The sequence below is a fragment of the Wolffia australiana genome, chromosome 6 (assembly GCF_029677425.1).
Source record: "Wolffia australiana isolate 7733 chromosome 6, ASM2967742v1".
Taxonomy (NCBI): Eukaryota; Viridiplantae; Streptophyta; class Magnoliopsida; order Alismatales; family Araceae; genus Wolffia; species Wolffia australiana.
In genome coordinates, this window is record NC_135840.1 from 19332890 (window position 1) to 19348669 (window position 15780).

The following is a 15780-nucleotide window of genomic DNA, read 5'->3' on the forward strand; positions in this document are numbered from 1 at the left end:
CCTGCAATGACCCAATTCATGTACAAGGCCGTGTTCAAACCCTCTCTCCTTAACCTCCAACCATTCTAAAGCTATTGTGCAAGTGTTCCTCTGCACAATTGAAGGCTGCTCAGTGTTCTCATCCAAGCACTGAGGCCGGCACACGTTCAATCCAGGCATTGACCTAGCTCGAGATTTGACAGTGTGACAGCTAAGTATAGAGCGAGGGTTGTTCATCAGGGATCCAAGATAGTGGACTTTGTTAATGTAGATCTGGTCTGACCTTACATAAGGAAACCTACATGAGTCAAGGGTTAGTTTGTTTGTGTCCTAATGGAATTTCATTTATCAAACTATTTTGAAAATTTGAACTCTGATTATGAATTGTTCGTGTCAAGTGACCTCTTAAAAACAAAGACTATGCTCTAGTGGAAGTTATATTTGATGTTAAGATAATATTATTCAATAAGTATTTTATACATGAAGAAAATTTTGTAAAAGTAATAAGTTAAAAATTGTAATAAATGTTTTTACATAGTGCATATATATATATATATGCAGGAAGATGTATACGAGTTAGAAATGAGGATAATTCTGATATAAAATAAAAGATGAGATGATATGACTATAGATGGATTGAAATAGGCATGGAATACACATGATTTTATGGTAAATGATAATGACGATATAATGAATGTAGATAGGATAATAGATACACAATTTTATGAATGATATATTATATGATAAGGCGTTGTGAATGAGAGATTTTATAATCTTTATATGAAGGTTAGGAGCAATTAAAGGTGGATGGATTGATAGGGAGGGATGGGGCTTATGAGATGGTCAGATGAATGTAGATTGCTAACTTCACCAATGGAGGAGGAGAAAATGGGAAATGGGAAGAGAGGGAAAAGACTCAAAAGTTGCGTCCTTTTTCTAAACGTACTAGTCTATGACCTAATCTCTTCAGTTACGAATACTCTGATCTAGTGAATGCATTATTCTTAAGTGTTAAATTTCAGTATGAACTACTATGGGAAACACAGATATGTTTCTTCACTTTATCTCTTTATCTATATATTCCCCCTAAATTGGAATACTTCGCTTTCTGTACCTAAAATCCACTATAAATATCTTCTTTTGTCTTTAAATAATCATGAAAAATCTCATTAGTGTTTTAGTATCAAAACCCTCACTCAACTATCAACTGCTATTTGGTAGTAGTTGGCATACCTATTTGCACAAAGATCCACACATGGTTTAGTACTACGCAGAGTACTCGGAGGGAAGCCCTTCAATGGACTTATGCACAATTCACCCAAGTTCACCTATAGGCTAGTTCATCGCTGTTGGATTGTAGGACTTTGATTGAGCACTAAAATCCTCAAATTTGTTCTCCTGTGGTCTCGTGTTCTATCTTCAGGTGGTTAAGAAAAAACAATGTTAGAATGAAACAAATATGAATCGGTACCAAAAGATGCTTTTTCTCCAGTAGAATCTGGAATCTATGAGATACATGTAGAATCTAAGTGGCTAAATCTTCTTTCTCTAGTGTCGAATTAGTTCTTTATCAATGAATGCAAAATTTACAAACACGAGAGACAGTGGTGAACTCACATGTGGGTCTGAGGAGTGAGAAAATTATATACTTATACGGTGGTGAACTTCAAAATGGAATATCAAAAAATGTTGAAGAGGCTTCAAGCTAAAATTTTGAGGGCAGCTTTGGCTTTCTCTCTACATATACATCTCTTTGACTCATAAATATTGATGCAACACAGCCATATCACAGTTAAGAGAGGTCAATGTGATTGAGGGCCATATTCCATCCTGCTAAAATAATTTATCCATGCAGTTGGCTAAAGCCACTTAATCCATTTGTGACATTGTTGCATAGATGACAATTCAATATGAATGGCTTTGACATGTTTTAGAGCACCTTCAGAAAGTTCTCACTTAACCGTACTGTTACATTAACCAAAATCCACTTCAAATCACATTACGGAGAAAATAGATACAAAAATGGACAATGGTCATATTAACCGGTATCAACGTAGCTCCAATGTAGTGCTGTCTGAAATAGATGCACTGTTATCTACAGTGGACGATGCCTTTGGAAGGCTTCTCATGGTAAGGGTTTTCCTATTTGAATATTGGCTCCTATTCGAGCTTGTATCAGAGTATTCGGAAACAGGTGACACTGGTGGGAGAGATATTGAACTGCTACTAAGAAACAACACCACATTAGACATGTTGGGGCGCTCCAGTGGGTCCAATTGGGTGCAGAGTAGCCCAACATGAAAGCACCTAAGGGCTTCGTCTGGCGGACAACAGTCAGCTATGTCCTTGTCAAGAAATTTCAAAGGGTTTCCTTCCATCCAAAGCCTCGAAATCTGCATAATGTGAGAAATTATCAAGTTAAAATGTTAAGAAGTAAGAATAGAACGTAACTTTCAGTCCTGCATACATAGCTGATGAAATCTGTTGGAGGGCTTGATCCATGAAATCCAACGCATCTTTTTCCTGTCATGATTTCCAGAAGTAGGACCCCAAAGCTATAAACATCTGACTTTGTTGAAATATGTCCATGCATGACATACTCCGGCGCCATATACCCACTTTTATCAACCAATAAGTGTGTTAGATTTTATAATAATGATAGTTATTGATGGATACGAAAACAAAATTTATGGAGACCGAAACAAAATATCTTCTTTTGTCACGTATGTAGAGACGAGGAATAAAATTTCAAGTAAGCACAGCTGAACAATTTAGAACCAGTTACAAAGCCTAGAGATAATACTTAAGTGCTGATAAAACTGTCGACGTATTGTTAATATTATTGAAAAATGATCAAATGCATTCCATCAATCAATGACACTTGGTAAGCTCAAAATCACATCCATTTCTACAAAAAAAGTTAAAAGTATAGAAACATAAGAGCGGGCAGAGCCTAGTGCTAGTTGATTCGTTATTTTGGTGAAGCTAAACAAGTTTTTTATTTGGAAACTTACTATGTTCCAGCAATCCTTTGTGTATTTCCATAGGTTTGTTCATTTCCGAACAGCCTTGCAAGGCCAAAATCAGCAATCTTTGCAGTCATGTTTTCATCTAGAAGTATGTTGTTCGCTTTGAGGTCTCGGTGAATGATCTTGAATCTTGAATCCTCGTGAAGATATAGGAGTCCACGACCGATTCCTTCAATAATCCGCATCCTCTTTTCCCATGTCAGGAATTTAGATTTGCTCGGATCTAAATTTCAAAAGTTCATAATCAAAATAACATTATTTAGGAAAACTGTGTTAAACAATGATATAACTTCATTATGGAATTTGTGCAAGGCTTAAGTAAAATCATACTAACTTCATTATGGAACGGATACAATTTGTGCAAAAAAGTTTGTTAACATAAATTTTTTTTGTTTATAGCACTTCATCTGCATGGATTAAGTAAAATCATACACAGCTTGAAAGCTTACCAAATATGAATTTGTCAAGGCTTTTATTGGGCAGGTATTCATATACGAGTATCTTCTCTTGGGCTTGCAAGCAATAGCCCAACAATCGAACTAGATTACGATGTTGAAGTTTGGCAACCAATACAATCTCATTCTTAAACTCGTCTAATCCCTCGCCATTGTTTTTCACGAGTCTCTTGACCGCTATGATTTGTCCATCTTTCAAAGTCCCCTGCATTCATGCTCACACGGTGAAGGCAAAAACATCGGATCCTGATAAAAAAGATATCCACGTTTTTCTCTCGGGTCATAATTTCAAGAAAAGATAAACATGGTTAAAATATTATACCTGAACGTGTGACAAATGCACTTCAGAGTCAATATTTACAAACGAAAACAATAAATTTAGATAAATATTCTTAATTCATAGTCGATTCCAGAGGAGGATGATACTCTATGATTTGAAATTCACGGTTATTAGATTGTTGTGACCATAAATGATATCAGTCATCATCCTGGATTTGACATGAAAGCAATGAAAAAATGAGAAATATAGGCGACTAAAAGAACTTTCTGAACAAGAATATTAAAGGTTCCAATGAATTTGATCTTGATACCTTATATACTTTTCCAAACCCTCCTTCTCCAAGCTTGTTCTGGTCTGAGAAGTCAAGGGTAGCAAGCTTCAAATCATCTAAACTGAATATCAATGAATCCCTTTCTTCAGAAGCGTCCTCCATTTTCTTGCTTAACGTATATCCTTTTTTTGACATCGACACGTCAGGAACGAACAATTAACTAGTGATTTTTATATGTTGCTAACCAAATTTCTACGGTTAAGTTTAGATGGGGACTCCGAGAACTTACGAAATGGGTCCTTTCGTTTTTTCTTGCGCTTATAAATCATTATGATCCCGGAAAATGTAAGGACTGCGAATACGGCCACCACAATAGCTACAATAATAGTTGCAGACTGGTTCTTCTTCGCTGTAAAACAAGACAAATAAGACTCATTCGCCAATCTCTCTGACTTTTACCTTTCGGACCATAGTAAAACCGCCATTCATGTCACTGAAAACGATATCCATAAACAAGTAATCATCTTCTCAAACCTCAAAATAAACAACTAACCTTGACCAGGAGGCGATATTGCAGCTCGGGGCTGCGGAGAAGCGCTACCAACGCTAGAATCATTGACGAAAGGATAAATCTCGTAACGAATAAAACAGCTTCCTCCATACACCCTCGCGCCCCTCCTCCCATTACAGCAAGTGGGAATAGTCCCAATCTCATCCTTGAGACAGTCAGAGCAAGCCCTGGGAGACAAGTCCCCGGTGCACTGAACAAGCGCGTACACCCTCTGAAAGTCGTTCAAGACTACGCTATCTGCTGCGAACCTCCTACTCGACGTGGCCGCCTGAGCAGTCAAATTATTTAAAAGCCCACCGAGCAGACGATTGAACAATGGAACGGGCGTGGTGGTAACGTTATTCCCGTTCGCTATCCACCACTGGGTGTACGTGGACCTGCCGAGGAAGTTAACGTCGGAATAGCGGAGTAGACAGTCCGCGTAGAAGACGGTCCCTCCTTTATTCCCCGGGCAGGATGATTTAGCGTCGTTGGTGGCGTTTGAGAGGCAATTTCGGCAGTGGTCGAAGCCGAGATCGCCTCGGCAGACGGCGAGACCGTAGATGACGTCCGGGGCGTCGCCGATTGTGTTGTTGGCGAAGCCTGTGGACGGTGTGGATGCGATGAGAGAGCCGATCAGACGGTCGAGATTGGCCTGGAAGGGGCTGCTGGCGGTGAAGTTTCTGCTTCTATCGCATAGAGAGTAGATGGGCTGGCTGATGGTGAAGGGAAGGGGAGAGATGGAGAAGAAGAAGAAGAAGAAGAGGAGGAAGAGGAAGAGGAAACGCGCCATGTAGGGGAGGATAGAGGAAGGAGAAGAAGGGGAGGATAGAGGAAAAGTCGCGAGGATTCTTTCACTTTGTAGGCTTTGATTCGTGTTGGGTTGACCTCTGCCCGCGTTGGGAATCGTAAGAGGCGTGCGCCTTTATTTGACGATAAGTTTTTGGTCATCTATTCGTCCATTATCCATAAATTGATGTCTAAACGGCAGGGAACGAATGATGGGGATGATGATGATTGGGAATCATCGGAAGACGAGAAAAATAGATCCAGCAGTAGTTGGCGCGTGGGTCCAGTCAAATTTATGGCCTTGGCCCCTGGCCATTGTGTGGCCAGTTAGGTAGCATGGACGGCTGTGATTAAATCACAGCTCTGTCTTATTTCCTTACAAACTAGTGTTATTTTTTTTCCTTCAGACTGTCTGATCTCCTTAATTATCTTCTGTCTCTTTCCATCAGATCTCGCTCTGTTATTGGATGCAGGTCATTAACCTACGTTCTATTTGACGCCATGGTCTGTCCATTTGTTCTCTGGACGAGAGAGGAACAAAAATGTCGAGTCTGAGAGCAAAATTAAGCTATGTACTGTTCGTCCCTCCCCATTATGTTGCTCGTCATCACAAGCCTGAAATGAGGGCCAAAACTTGAAAGTTTGTCGACCCGTTTTCTTTCTGGGCTGATTCTATAGCTCGTTGATTGAAGTGACATTATGTTTGACTGACATTTCCTGAAGCCCATTGTATGGCCAATGAGCGCATGGTTAGAGAATTTAGTAGTCCTAAGTAGGGTTGGGCATTTGGGACTAAAGAACAGCCATAGAGAACCAAACTGGGCTCCCAGTCTGCCTTTTGATGGTGCCGAGGCCAGTCGGGTGTGTATGAGGGTCAAACCAGATGGGGACCAGATCTTATTAATAAATTATTTGCTAAATCGTTTTAAAGTTAAAGTCAAAATGGCCCCCACTTCCTCTACCTGCACCTGCTGCTTGCTTCCCATCCCATTCTGTATCTCAATTCATCATTGTTGACTTTATTTATTTAATTCCAATTTCTCTTTCGCGTAACTAAACACATACTTCTTTCTGAGTAATAATAAAATCATGAATCCTTAGTCACCTTAAAATCATAAAATCTTTACCCCAGTGATTTTTTACAAAAATGATACTATATTTCATCTATTTTTATAAATAATATTACCCCAGTGTATTAAATCCTGATTATTTTCTTAATATAAATGAATCATGATTTTTAGTCAGTTGGTTTTGGCCAGAATCCATTTGCATCTAATTTTGTCGATTTGTTTGTTAGTGGCAATACTTTGTGACTAGATTAAGACCATTTTCTTAGTTAAGAAAAAATCGTCAATTCAGTTAGTTAGCTTGGACAGAAACATCACTCAATTTCTTCCATAATTATTTATACTGTATTTAAGGTTTATTAGATATAATTTAAAATTAAACCACAACGTTCATTTTCTTTCTAAAATGAATTTTCGGTTACTAAAAGCAAACATTTTGTATGCCATAATTAAATCACAATTTCTTTTCTGCAATTTCCACATCAGACTTAAGATACCAACTACTTTTTTCTGAGTTGTTTTATGTCCACATCAGTGACAAATTATAACTACATCTCAATTTTTCCAAGTTTAAAAAACTATAATTTTTAATCAGTATGCATAGTGATCTTATTAATTTTCGTGCCGAATTATGTTTCTACCGTAAGGAGATTACGATTAATATCATTTTTGCTAGTTTATCTTTTTTTTTACTTATTATAACTGCACCATTTTTCCTCCCTTAAATAATATTTTATATTTCTATTCAGTTTTTCCCCTTTGTTGCTAGATTTTTTTACTTGGAGGACGTTATATCAATCAACTTTTGTTTGTTTTTCGTTTTAACAATGACTCCAACCACTAAATCTTAAGTTTCTTCTAAAAATTATATCATTTCTTCTGTTTGTTTTTAGTTTATGAATACTTTTAAATTTATCTGTAATAAAAAATAAGAAATTATATACTGTAATAAACAATACTTTTAATTTTTTTAGTTTATGAATCTATTTACTCATTTCAATACTATCCGGTTATAGGATTGATTTGTATGTGAGCAAGTACTTGCTTTTTATTTTTGAACTTATATGTTTTCCTGACTGCCCTAAAAGAATGACCATGTAGTGGAACATTCATAAATGGATTAATATGATTAGACACTTGACAATTACATTGCTATGAGTAAATATATGTCATATTTGTTTCAAGAAACTCTATTTAATTATGTTAAACTATTAAAGTAATTATGCCAAAATATCATGAGGAAGGTACCACTTGTGCAATAATTTGGTATGGAAAAAATTGTTTATGTTGATACTTCTGTAACATAATTTTATTGTCTCAATACAATTAGTGCTTCTACAATTTTCTGATGTTTCAGCTTTTGAGCTCAAGCCTTGGCATCGTCAAAAGTTTTTGTTGCAATAAAGAAATGCTTTAAACCTCTGGCTCTTACTAATGATCATTCCTAACGGTTAGATTCAACATCATATTTATGAACATAGTTGGTTGTATCTTTACGAAAGATATGGAATGAGCCGCTATTTGATCAAAATGGCATTGAAAATATTAAACCCATTATTTTTACAATCAAGCAAAGTTAAGAAAATGTGCTTTCCTACTTTATTTTGACTATTTCTATTTAATTTTTCACTTTCATTATTCACCATTTATAATAAAAATGAAACAGACAATTTTCATTTTCCTATGTTCTGGTCTTATTTATTTTATTTTATTTCAAAGAGTTACCACCCCATTTGATTCTAAGGAGTCAACTGGGTTGTCTCACATCTTCTTGGAGTTTTAATTTAAATTCAGGACCTAGATAAATTCAATGATTATTTCTATATGGAAATGGGAAAAAAGAGAAGCGTAAGATAGGTCATCTGCCAGAACACGAAATCCAAAGCATCGTCCATAACATATAGGTGCCCAATATAGAAGATGCCCATTTTTTGGGCCCATTTTTCCCGTCTAATAGCTGGGTCAAATAAAGCCATTAAATATAAAACAAAATCTAGCCCTTGGATCTAGGAAACTAAAATTTGAAACATCGGATTCCCAATCTAGGAAATGAGGGATTTAGATCTAGGTTCACGATCAAGTCATTCTAGCCCTCCAAAATCTTATAATTAAATTCTTGGCCTATTGAGTTATCACTCCTATATTTAAACTCTTTCGATATTTGTTTTTATGTCATATTTGATTTCTTCTTCAAACTTCTGGTTGGTGGCATATAACATTAGAATATTTGATCCACTCTTGATCTTCAAAAGTGTGGAAGTGAGAGGTCAAGTTAGATCAAGATTTTTCGAGACCAACTCATGACATGCAAATTATTGGGTCATTTATGTGCAATTTACAAATTTTTATGCAGTACAATGAATATAAATACATTTTATCAAGCTTTAAATGATTACAATTAATTGAAGAGTGATTAAAACTAATTGAAGAGTGATATTAGGACTTTTCTTAATTTAAGGGTGTTTGTACGAGTATGTCCTACATCATGCTCTTAAAGAAGTTCATTGTGTGATTTAGAATATATTTGTTTATCAATTTTTTGACATTATCCTCATGGCTATATTGGTTTAATAAGCTAATATATATTTATTATATTGTCTAACTAAGTATTGATTTATAATTTTATTTCATATTTGTAGTGATTAGTGATGCCAGTCATTGCCAAAAGTTTTCATTATGGCATAACAGATCACAATGCCATAATGTGCCAATTGTTGAATGAAATTTCTCATTTTTTGACTTGCAAGGCCAATGTAAAATAATTGAAAAAATAGGGATTCCAATCAAAATAAATGTGACTTGTAGATCAAGATGAAAAATAATAAAAGGCAGAGAAAAAATTCAAGAGTCGCAACAGTATGCGTAGCATGCATGTGTGTCACTGCAACTGGTTGAATATTACAATGTTGCTAATGTGGAGCGCAAAACTACGTTGCCAAGCCACACAATCGTTGAAAGATTAATGGTTTATATAGTGAAAAGGACACATGTCAGCGTGTCATTTAATAGAAAAGTATTCAGAAAATGACTGAAGATAGAAATGGTAATGTGGCATGTGATGCAGCATCGCCACATCACAATCTTAAATCATGATTCAAAGGCTTTCTTTTTGAACACTTCTTCCACAATTTCACATGGCACCTTAGATGGAGGACCATCTAGCGGACACCAAGCCCCGACGTCTCTAGCCACGACGAGCTGCCCGTGCGGATACTCGCGACCTAGAGTTTAAGTACTCCGCGTAAGCATCTTATCTTCCCTTTTATTTGTTTTATCTTTTTTTTATATTTTTATTTCTGGATTTTATGGACTGGTCTGGTGTTGCGCCTCATCCTTGTCATGCTTTTACTTTCATTTGTAACCGTGTAAGAGAGGCTGAACCACATCTTGCGACGGTTCGTCCTCCCCCGCGTTCTCAATTGGCACCTATCCTCATTATATAAGGGGATAACATACCTAAGTGAAAGTTTGAGTCATTTGTTGAAGGAAATTTCCAACTCTTGTCTCCACCATATCGTAGCTAGAGAGTAGAGTGGATTGGCTATCCGCGCCTTCACATCGAGATCACTCCATGAAGACGTGTCTCAACGTCCTCGTTGAGATTACTTTGAGGACGCCTAATGATTAAAGAAGCATCCACGTTGGGAAGGCATCGTCAAACGTCCTCCTTGCGATCACTCGGGGTACGAGTCTCTGACGTCTCCCTCTCCAAGACTGTCAAGAACCTTCCAAGACAAACCCCACCCACCCCCCCCTCTTCTTAGAAACTTGCACTGCCAGCCACCACCACGACTCTGCCTCCCCTGCCCGCCTGCACGCCACCCACGCCATGCCTTCTCGCTCTGCCTCGACTGCCCACATACGCCGCTGTACACTCTACCATAACCTTCCTCTGCACATCTGCGAAGCCGACCGGAGTCCACACAGACCGACCGCACGCAGGCGCACTTCCACGCGCGCCGGCCCCGCCTCGTGCGGGCGCTCCCTCCTTCCACGGGCCCATCTTCCTCCCGACCATTGTCGCGCACAAGTCACCGCACACCGGCCGCCGCCACTCGCGCCATCCCGTCTGCTGTCCGCCCCACCTTCCGCCCGCAGGCCACCGCGTTGCTGCCCCGCCGTGCGCGTTGCTGCCCCGCCGTGCGCGTTGCTGCCCCGCCGTGCGCGTTGCCCGCCTCCTTCACACACCCGTGCGTGGCGACCCCGTGGCCCGCGCCGCCCGGCCGCACACAGGCACCGCCCGTGCACCCCGGATCCCTTGCGCACACAACCAGTATGTAGTCCCGCCCGGCACCGCACGCTCTTTGTCCGCACGCGCCCTGCCAGTGCCCACGCGCACCATCGACGCCCGCCAGCGTCCAGCCGCCAGGCGTTCGTGTGCGCACGCCCGACGCACCCCACCATGCGACCGCCTCTGGCCGTCCATCTGTGACTCGCTCCTCACCTGCACGACGTCACCTCGACGTCGATTCAGTACGACAGCATGGACTATTGCCAACAAGTGGACTAACGTCAAAAATAGGTACCTATTCGTCTCCCCTCCCTTATTTCCAGCATTATTATGTCTTGCAGTGCCATCTCCCGCTATCTCGTCCTCTGCTGGATCTTCGTGATTCGTCTAGGATAACCACCTTTGTCGAGAGTTAGGCGTTTCTTGGGGTAAAGGGGGAAATTGCCGATTCTTAGACGTGAGCATCTTTGGGCCGTCAAACGCCTCTTACTCCTTAGACATCCTAGTCGGTCTTCATAGGGTCATTGGGAGTTTAATCAGATCAATATCTTCCCCTGCGGCCGACGTTGATCATCCTCCCTCTTCTATGGCCCTCCTTTATTGCTCATTTAAGGAGTATTTTAAAGGGCATTCATCTAAATCATTTAATTACAAATCCTTTCATCGTCATCTTGTGACGTAATAAGAGCCGATCGATCCCAGCACTCCATCGTATTACATCAACCTTGGGAGATGAAGATCATGCAAGACAGTTTTCTGTGAACGAAAAATGAGAAATCACTAGAGACTCTTAATCACCAACAGAAAATGAGGAAGTGTTGGTGTCGATGATAGAGAGAGGAAAAAATGGATCACTAAGATTGAGCTAACTTCAAAGCTGGATATCTAACAATCCAAAACATTGATGTATGTTTTATCATAACCCTTACCATCTATGCCTCTTATATATGATTAGATGTGTGGATGCTTGTCAAATTCACCCTTACACATGCTTCCTACTAATGTGGCTGATTGAAATCTAGTGAGTTGCAGAGGTCCATCAAGCTTTTCCTTGTTGTACTGATTGTGTGGGAAGAGGGGGAGGTTACCGATCCTCACCAAGTGCCATGATCATAACGAAACATAAGGATATATGGTAAGTATCATCACTGTATGTTGATTCTTCTTGACATCATCATTAGCTTATATAGATTTCACTGCCACATTCCACCTTCACATCAGGCTCATATGTTCTCTAAATCTTGTCATACTATTATCTTCTCAACATTTCATCATTGTCTTCCTTGTCATTCACTTTATACAACTCACGCTTTACGGCCCTGATGCCGGAGGTCGTCGGGATGTCGGCTGATCGACACCGCATATGATGATTAGGTGCCGATGAGTGATAGTGGCATCGGACTATGACAATGGCATCGTCCGATAGGAAATCCTAACGGTAATGAGTTACGATGAGATACAAGATGTGACAGGTTATGGTACATGCAAGTGCCAACTAAAGATGAATACGCAGGGGCCGACGCAGTTGCCCGGTGGTGGAAGGGTTAGACCTCTTGAACCTCGTCCAAAGGGACGAGGACGAAAATGGCGCCGACCGGCGCAACTCCATCGGGTTTTGCTCTCACTTGACAGGCAAGCCCGACTCCTACCAAAGGGGAAAGATGCTCTTGTGTTCTCATAATGATTCGCTCAACCTGTCCCTCTCACCTACGTCTAATCCGAGCGTAGTGCAGTCAATAGGAAAGTTCACTGTAAGAAACAAGAGACGAACGAGCAGGAAAATGATGTACCTTTCTGGTGCCTACAATCCGATACCCTTCTGCTTTGTGCATCTGGCCTGGCGCGGGATTCGTGAGGGAGTGAGGGCGCTCGAGGAGATACCGGTGGGCGTGCCGGCTGTAGGGCTGGAGCAGTAGGAGGTGGAGGCGACAGTTGGGTCGCAAATAGCCCACCACAGGGGAACTACGGGCGGGGTTGTACCAGCCTGTCTGATTGCCCTTGGGTGGATTTGGGTTGGGCAACGGCTGGTCAGGCGCAAGCACCCACGGGTCTGACCTTATCACGGGGCTCGCGTGGGAGATGCGAGCAGGTCGCGAGCGGAGGTAGCAATGCTCTGACGACCTTCGTCGGCATTGACTGACGCAACCGGCCTGATCTGGGCCACTGTTCAGCACAGTCAAGGGTGAAACTGGTCAGCATGACTGAACTCGACCTGATCGCTGGAAGGGGAAGCATCCTTAGCACTTATGGCCTAGCCAGCGGGGGGCCATGGTTACGGTCCTGCAGCCGCAGGACGGCCGGAGGCCACGCGAGGTGTCGGTTCATGCCGGAGTTTGAGAGATCGCCGTCCGGCGACTCGAGGGCCTAGAGGGGCAGCGAGAAATACCGGAAGGTCGGCAGGGTGGAGGAGGGATGGCGTGGAGGCTAACGGGGCACGAGACGGGAGAGAGGGAGGGGGCAATCGGCGTTGGCAATTTCTCTCTCTCTTCCCACAAGGTCTTTCCCCCTCAAGCTCTTTTTCCCCACAATTCCCTTTATCCTTTCTTGGGTGGGACTGTTCAACTTCCTTGAATTCAAATGAAAAAACAAACAAGTCCGAGTCTTTAGAGTGCCCATCCTTTCCTCTTATAGGGAGGGACGTGAATGGCCCCCCTAACAACCTAAAAATGAGGGTAAATAAGGGGGGAAGTCAAGGCCCATTAAGGGGAAAATGAGGAAAAAGTCCTAATAGGTTGGACTTCCCCTCACTACAATGTGAATTTGAAAGGGGAGAGAGATAAAAGAAAAGGTGAGACAAGAAATAATACCGACGGTAGAAAATGCAAGAAAACACGGATAGCAATTGGAGTGAAAACTATGAAAAGAAAAAATGTGATGGGAGACCATCCAGGTGATGCCGGGACAGGACGAGTCCAACCAAGCCGAGCTGTACATGCCGACGCTCACCACCCGGGGTTCAAGTACTCCGCGTAAGTATCTTCTCATTTTGCGCTTTACTTTCGTCTTTTTTGGTATTATTTTCGTTCATGGATCTTATGGACTAGGCCCATGCTTGGGCCTGGTCCATGTTGTGTTTTTTCCTTCTCTCTTGTAACCGTTGAATAGAGGTTGAACCACGTCTCACGATGGTTCGGCCTCTACACGACATCACTTGGCACCTATCTTCACTATATAAGGGGATAGCATGCCCAAGTGGAGGAAGGCTTTTGTTGAATTGAAAGTGTGTTTCTTTCATACCATAGTGTTAGAAAGGTAGAAGTAGATAAACCTTAGAGATTAGAGAGAACATGGCCATTCCCATCCCCACGTCAAGACCACTCTGTGGGTTACCACCACAGGTCTTCACGTCGAGACCACTCCGTGAAGTCGTCATCATTTTCCCTGCCGAGATTATTCCAGGAAATTTCTTGACAAACCAAGACTCTCAGTTCTTGGAGGTTGCTGTCGCATCTTTTCCTTGTCGAGATCACTCTAGGAATTTGCTGCCGTCGCTGCCACCATCAACGACACCCCCCAAGGCGTCAGTCCACGTCACGCTACAAGAACTCCCAAGACTCCAGCACCAGCCATTTCCTTCTTGGAGTTCTTGAAGTGGTTACTTTCAAGAAACCAAATATTCTTGCGACGTCGCTGCCACTGACTACACTATCACCATCGTCGCCAGTGTCTCCGTCCACCTCTCACGACTCTGGTGTAGTCTTCCGGCGTCTCGCTGCCGCACCTGCCCACGCACCGGCCTTCAGCCACCACCCGCGTGCCAGCCCTCGGCTGCCCACCCGCTCACCGGCCCTCCGCCATTCGCCCGGGCACAGGCCCTCGGCCGCCCCACATTCGTGCACCCCTGCGTGCTAGCGCTCCGTGCGCCCGTGCCCCAGCGCGCACAAGCACGGCGTGCTGGCGCACGGGCCAGTGCCCCCGCATCGATGCACATTCTGCCTCATGCACGCCCAGGCCTCGTGCCACCGTGCAAACCCACTGTACCCCCGCTTGCGCCCGCGTCCCGAGCGCCCTGGTTCATCCGCACGCCGCGATCCAACCCATCGGTGTCGCGCTGATTCCAGGTGTCTCTTCATCATTCTGATTGCGTCAATCCAGATATTCTTGTCGTGGACCCTGTCAAAATCAGGTATCTGCTATCAATTCCTCTACCTAAGATCACGACAATAACTGCTATAGGTTAGCCACTTGTCGAGAGTTAGGATTTCTTGTGGTAAACGATTGCTCACTACACCTTAGGCCTGGAACTCATCAAGGCCGTTAGACGCGCCTTACACCATCAACGTCTTTATTGGTCTTCAGGGTCACTGGGAGTTTAATCTGATCAATATCTCTCTTAGTGGACGTTATCGATCGTCACTCCTCATTCGTAGTCATCTCATATTGCTCAATTGGAGTTTTCCTATCGACATTCATTTCATCTAAATGGATTTATGGAACTCAACTCATCATCTTGTTTTGTCCTAATACAAACCGTCGATCCCGGTGGAGTTGTATTACATCAAAATGATGATGACATGCCGTTTGCCTGGGATATTTGAATCCGGGCGTTTGTGCCGTCACCTTGGCTTTCCGGGCAGGCTGAATGCGAGCCAGTGGTGTTGTGGATGATGATGGCGACGTCTCCAAAGTCGTTCCTGGGGGCTCGAGCAAAGTCATCCCATCAGGCCCTCCCGTGCATTCCTATTGTTATCGTCCTTTCAATCTCCCTCTCACTGTATCTTCAAAAATCCTAACTATCACTATCTATTATGATCATCTGAATTATACTACTACCTATCATTGTGCACCTTGCATTGTCTCGTTGCATGACTTCATAATTATACATTTATTATCTCATAACATTAATCACAATTTTGAGAATATTAAATCCTTAATTACTGTTCCCAATGGAGATGATCTATACCTATTACTAGCTAAGTCAAGTTAAATGAGTATAGGTTTATATTTTTATTGATTAATCTAAAAAAATGGCAACGACAAATTAAAACCAAACTTTTTTGAGCTTATGAGCGTCACAAAGGTTTTGGCGAACTCTAATTGTGTTTAGATATTTCATAACCCTCAAAACCATTCATCAAGTTCATTAGATACTCTATATGAGAAGCTTTCCAATATTGGCAAAAAACATT

At 41.9% G+C, this 15780-nt stretch overlaps 1 protein-coding gene across 1 annotated transcript; it reads right to left on the minus strand.

Annotated features, from left to right (window-relative positions):
* Positions 1-1928: 1928 nt before the first annotated feature.
* On the minus strand, positions 1929-5449 carry LOC144704271 (cysteine-rich receptor-like protein kinase 10). Its single transcript, XM_078576627.1, has 7 exons — positions 4568-5449; positions 4304-4423; positions 4054-4196; positions 3458-3668; positions 2994-3231; positions 2447-2597; positions 1929-2372 (listed from the first exon to the last, which is right to left on the minus strand). The coding sequence occupies exons 1-7, from the start codon at positions 5355-5357 to the stop codon at positions 2028-2030; spliced, it is 1998 nt and encodes a 665-aa protein (XP_078432753.1). The 5' UTR covers positions 5358-5449; the 3' UTR covers positions 1929-2027.
* Between the last annotated feature and the right edge of the window lie 10331 nt (positions 5450-15780).

Bases quoted from the DNA above. Each gene is read 5' to 3' on its own strand.
- LOC144704271 (XM_078576627.1), bottom strand. From the start codon at position 5,357: ATGGCGCGTTTCCTCTTCCTCTTCCTCCTCTTCTTCTTCTTCTTCTTC. The intron at 3,232-3,457 runs GTAAGCTTTCAA...TTTGAAATTTAG, and splicing joins CCTTGACAAATTCATATTTG to ATCCGAGCAAATCTAAATTC. The intron at 2,598-2,993 runs GTAAGTTTCCAA...GGTTGATAAAAG, and splicing joins CAAAGGATTGCTGGAACATA to TGGGTATATGGCGCCGGAGT.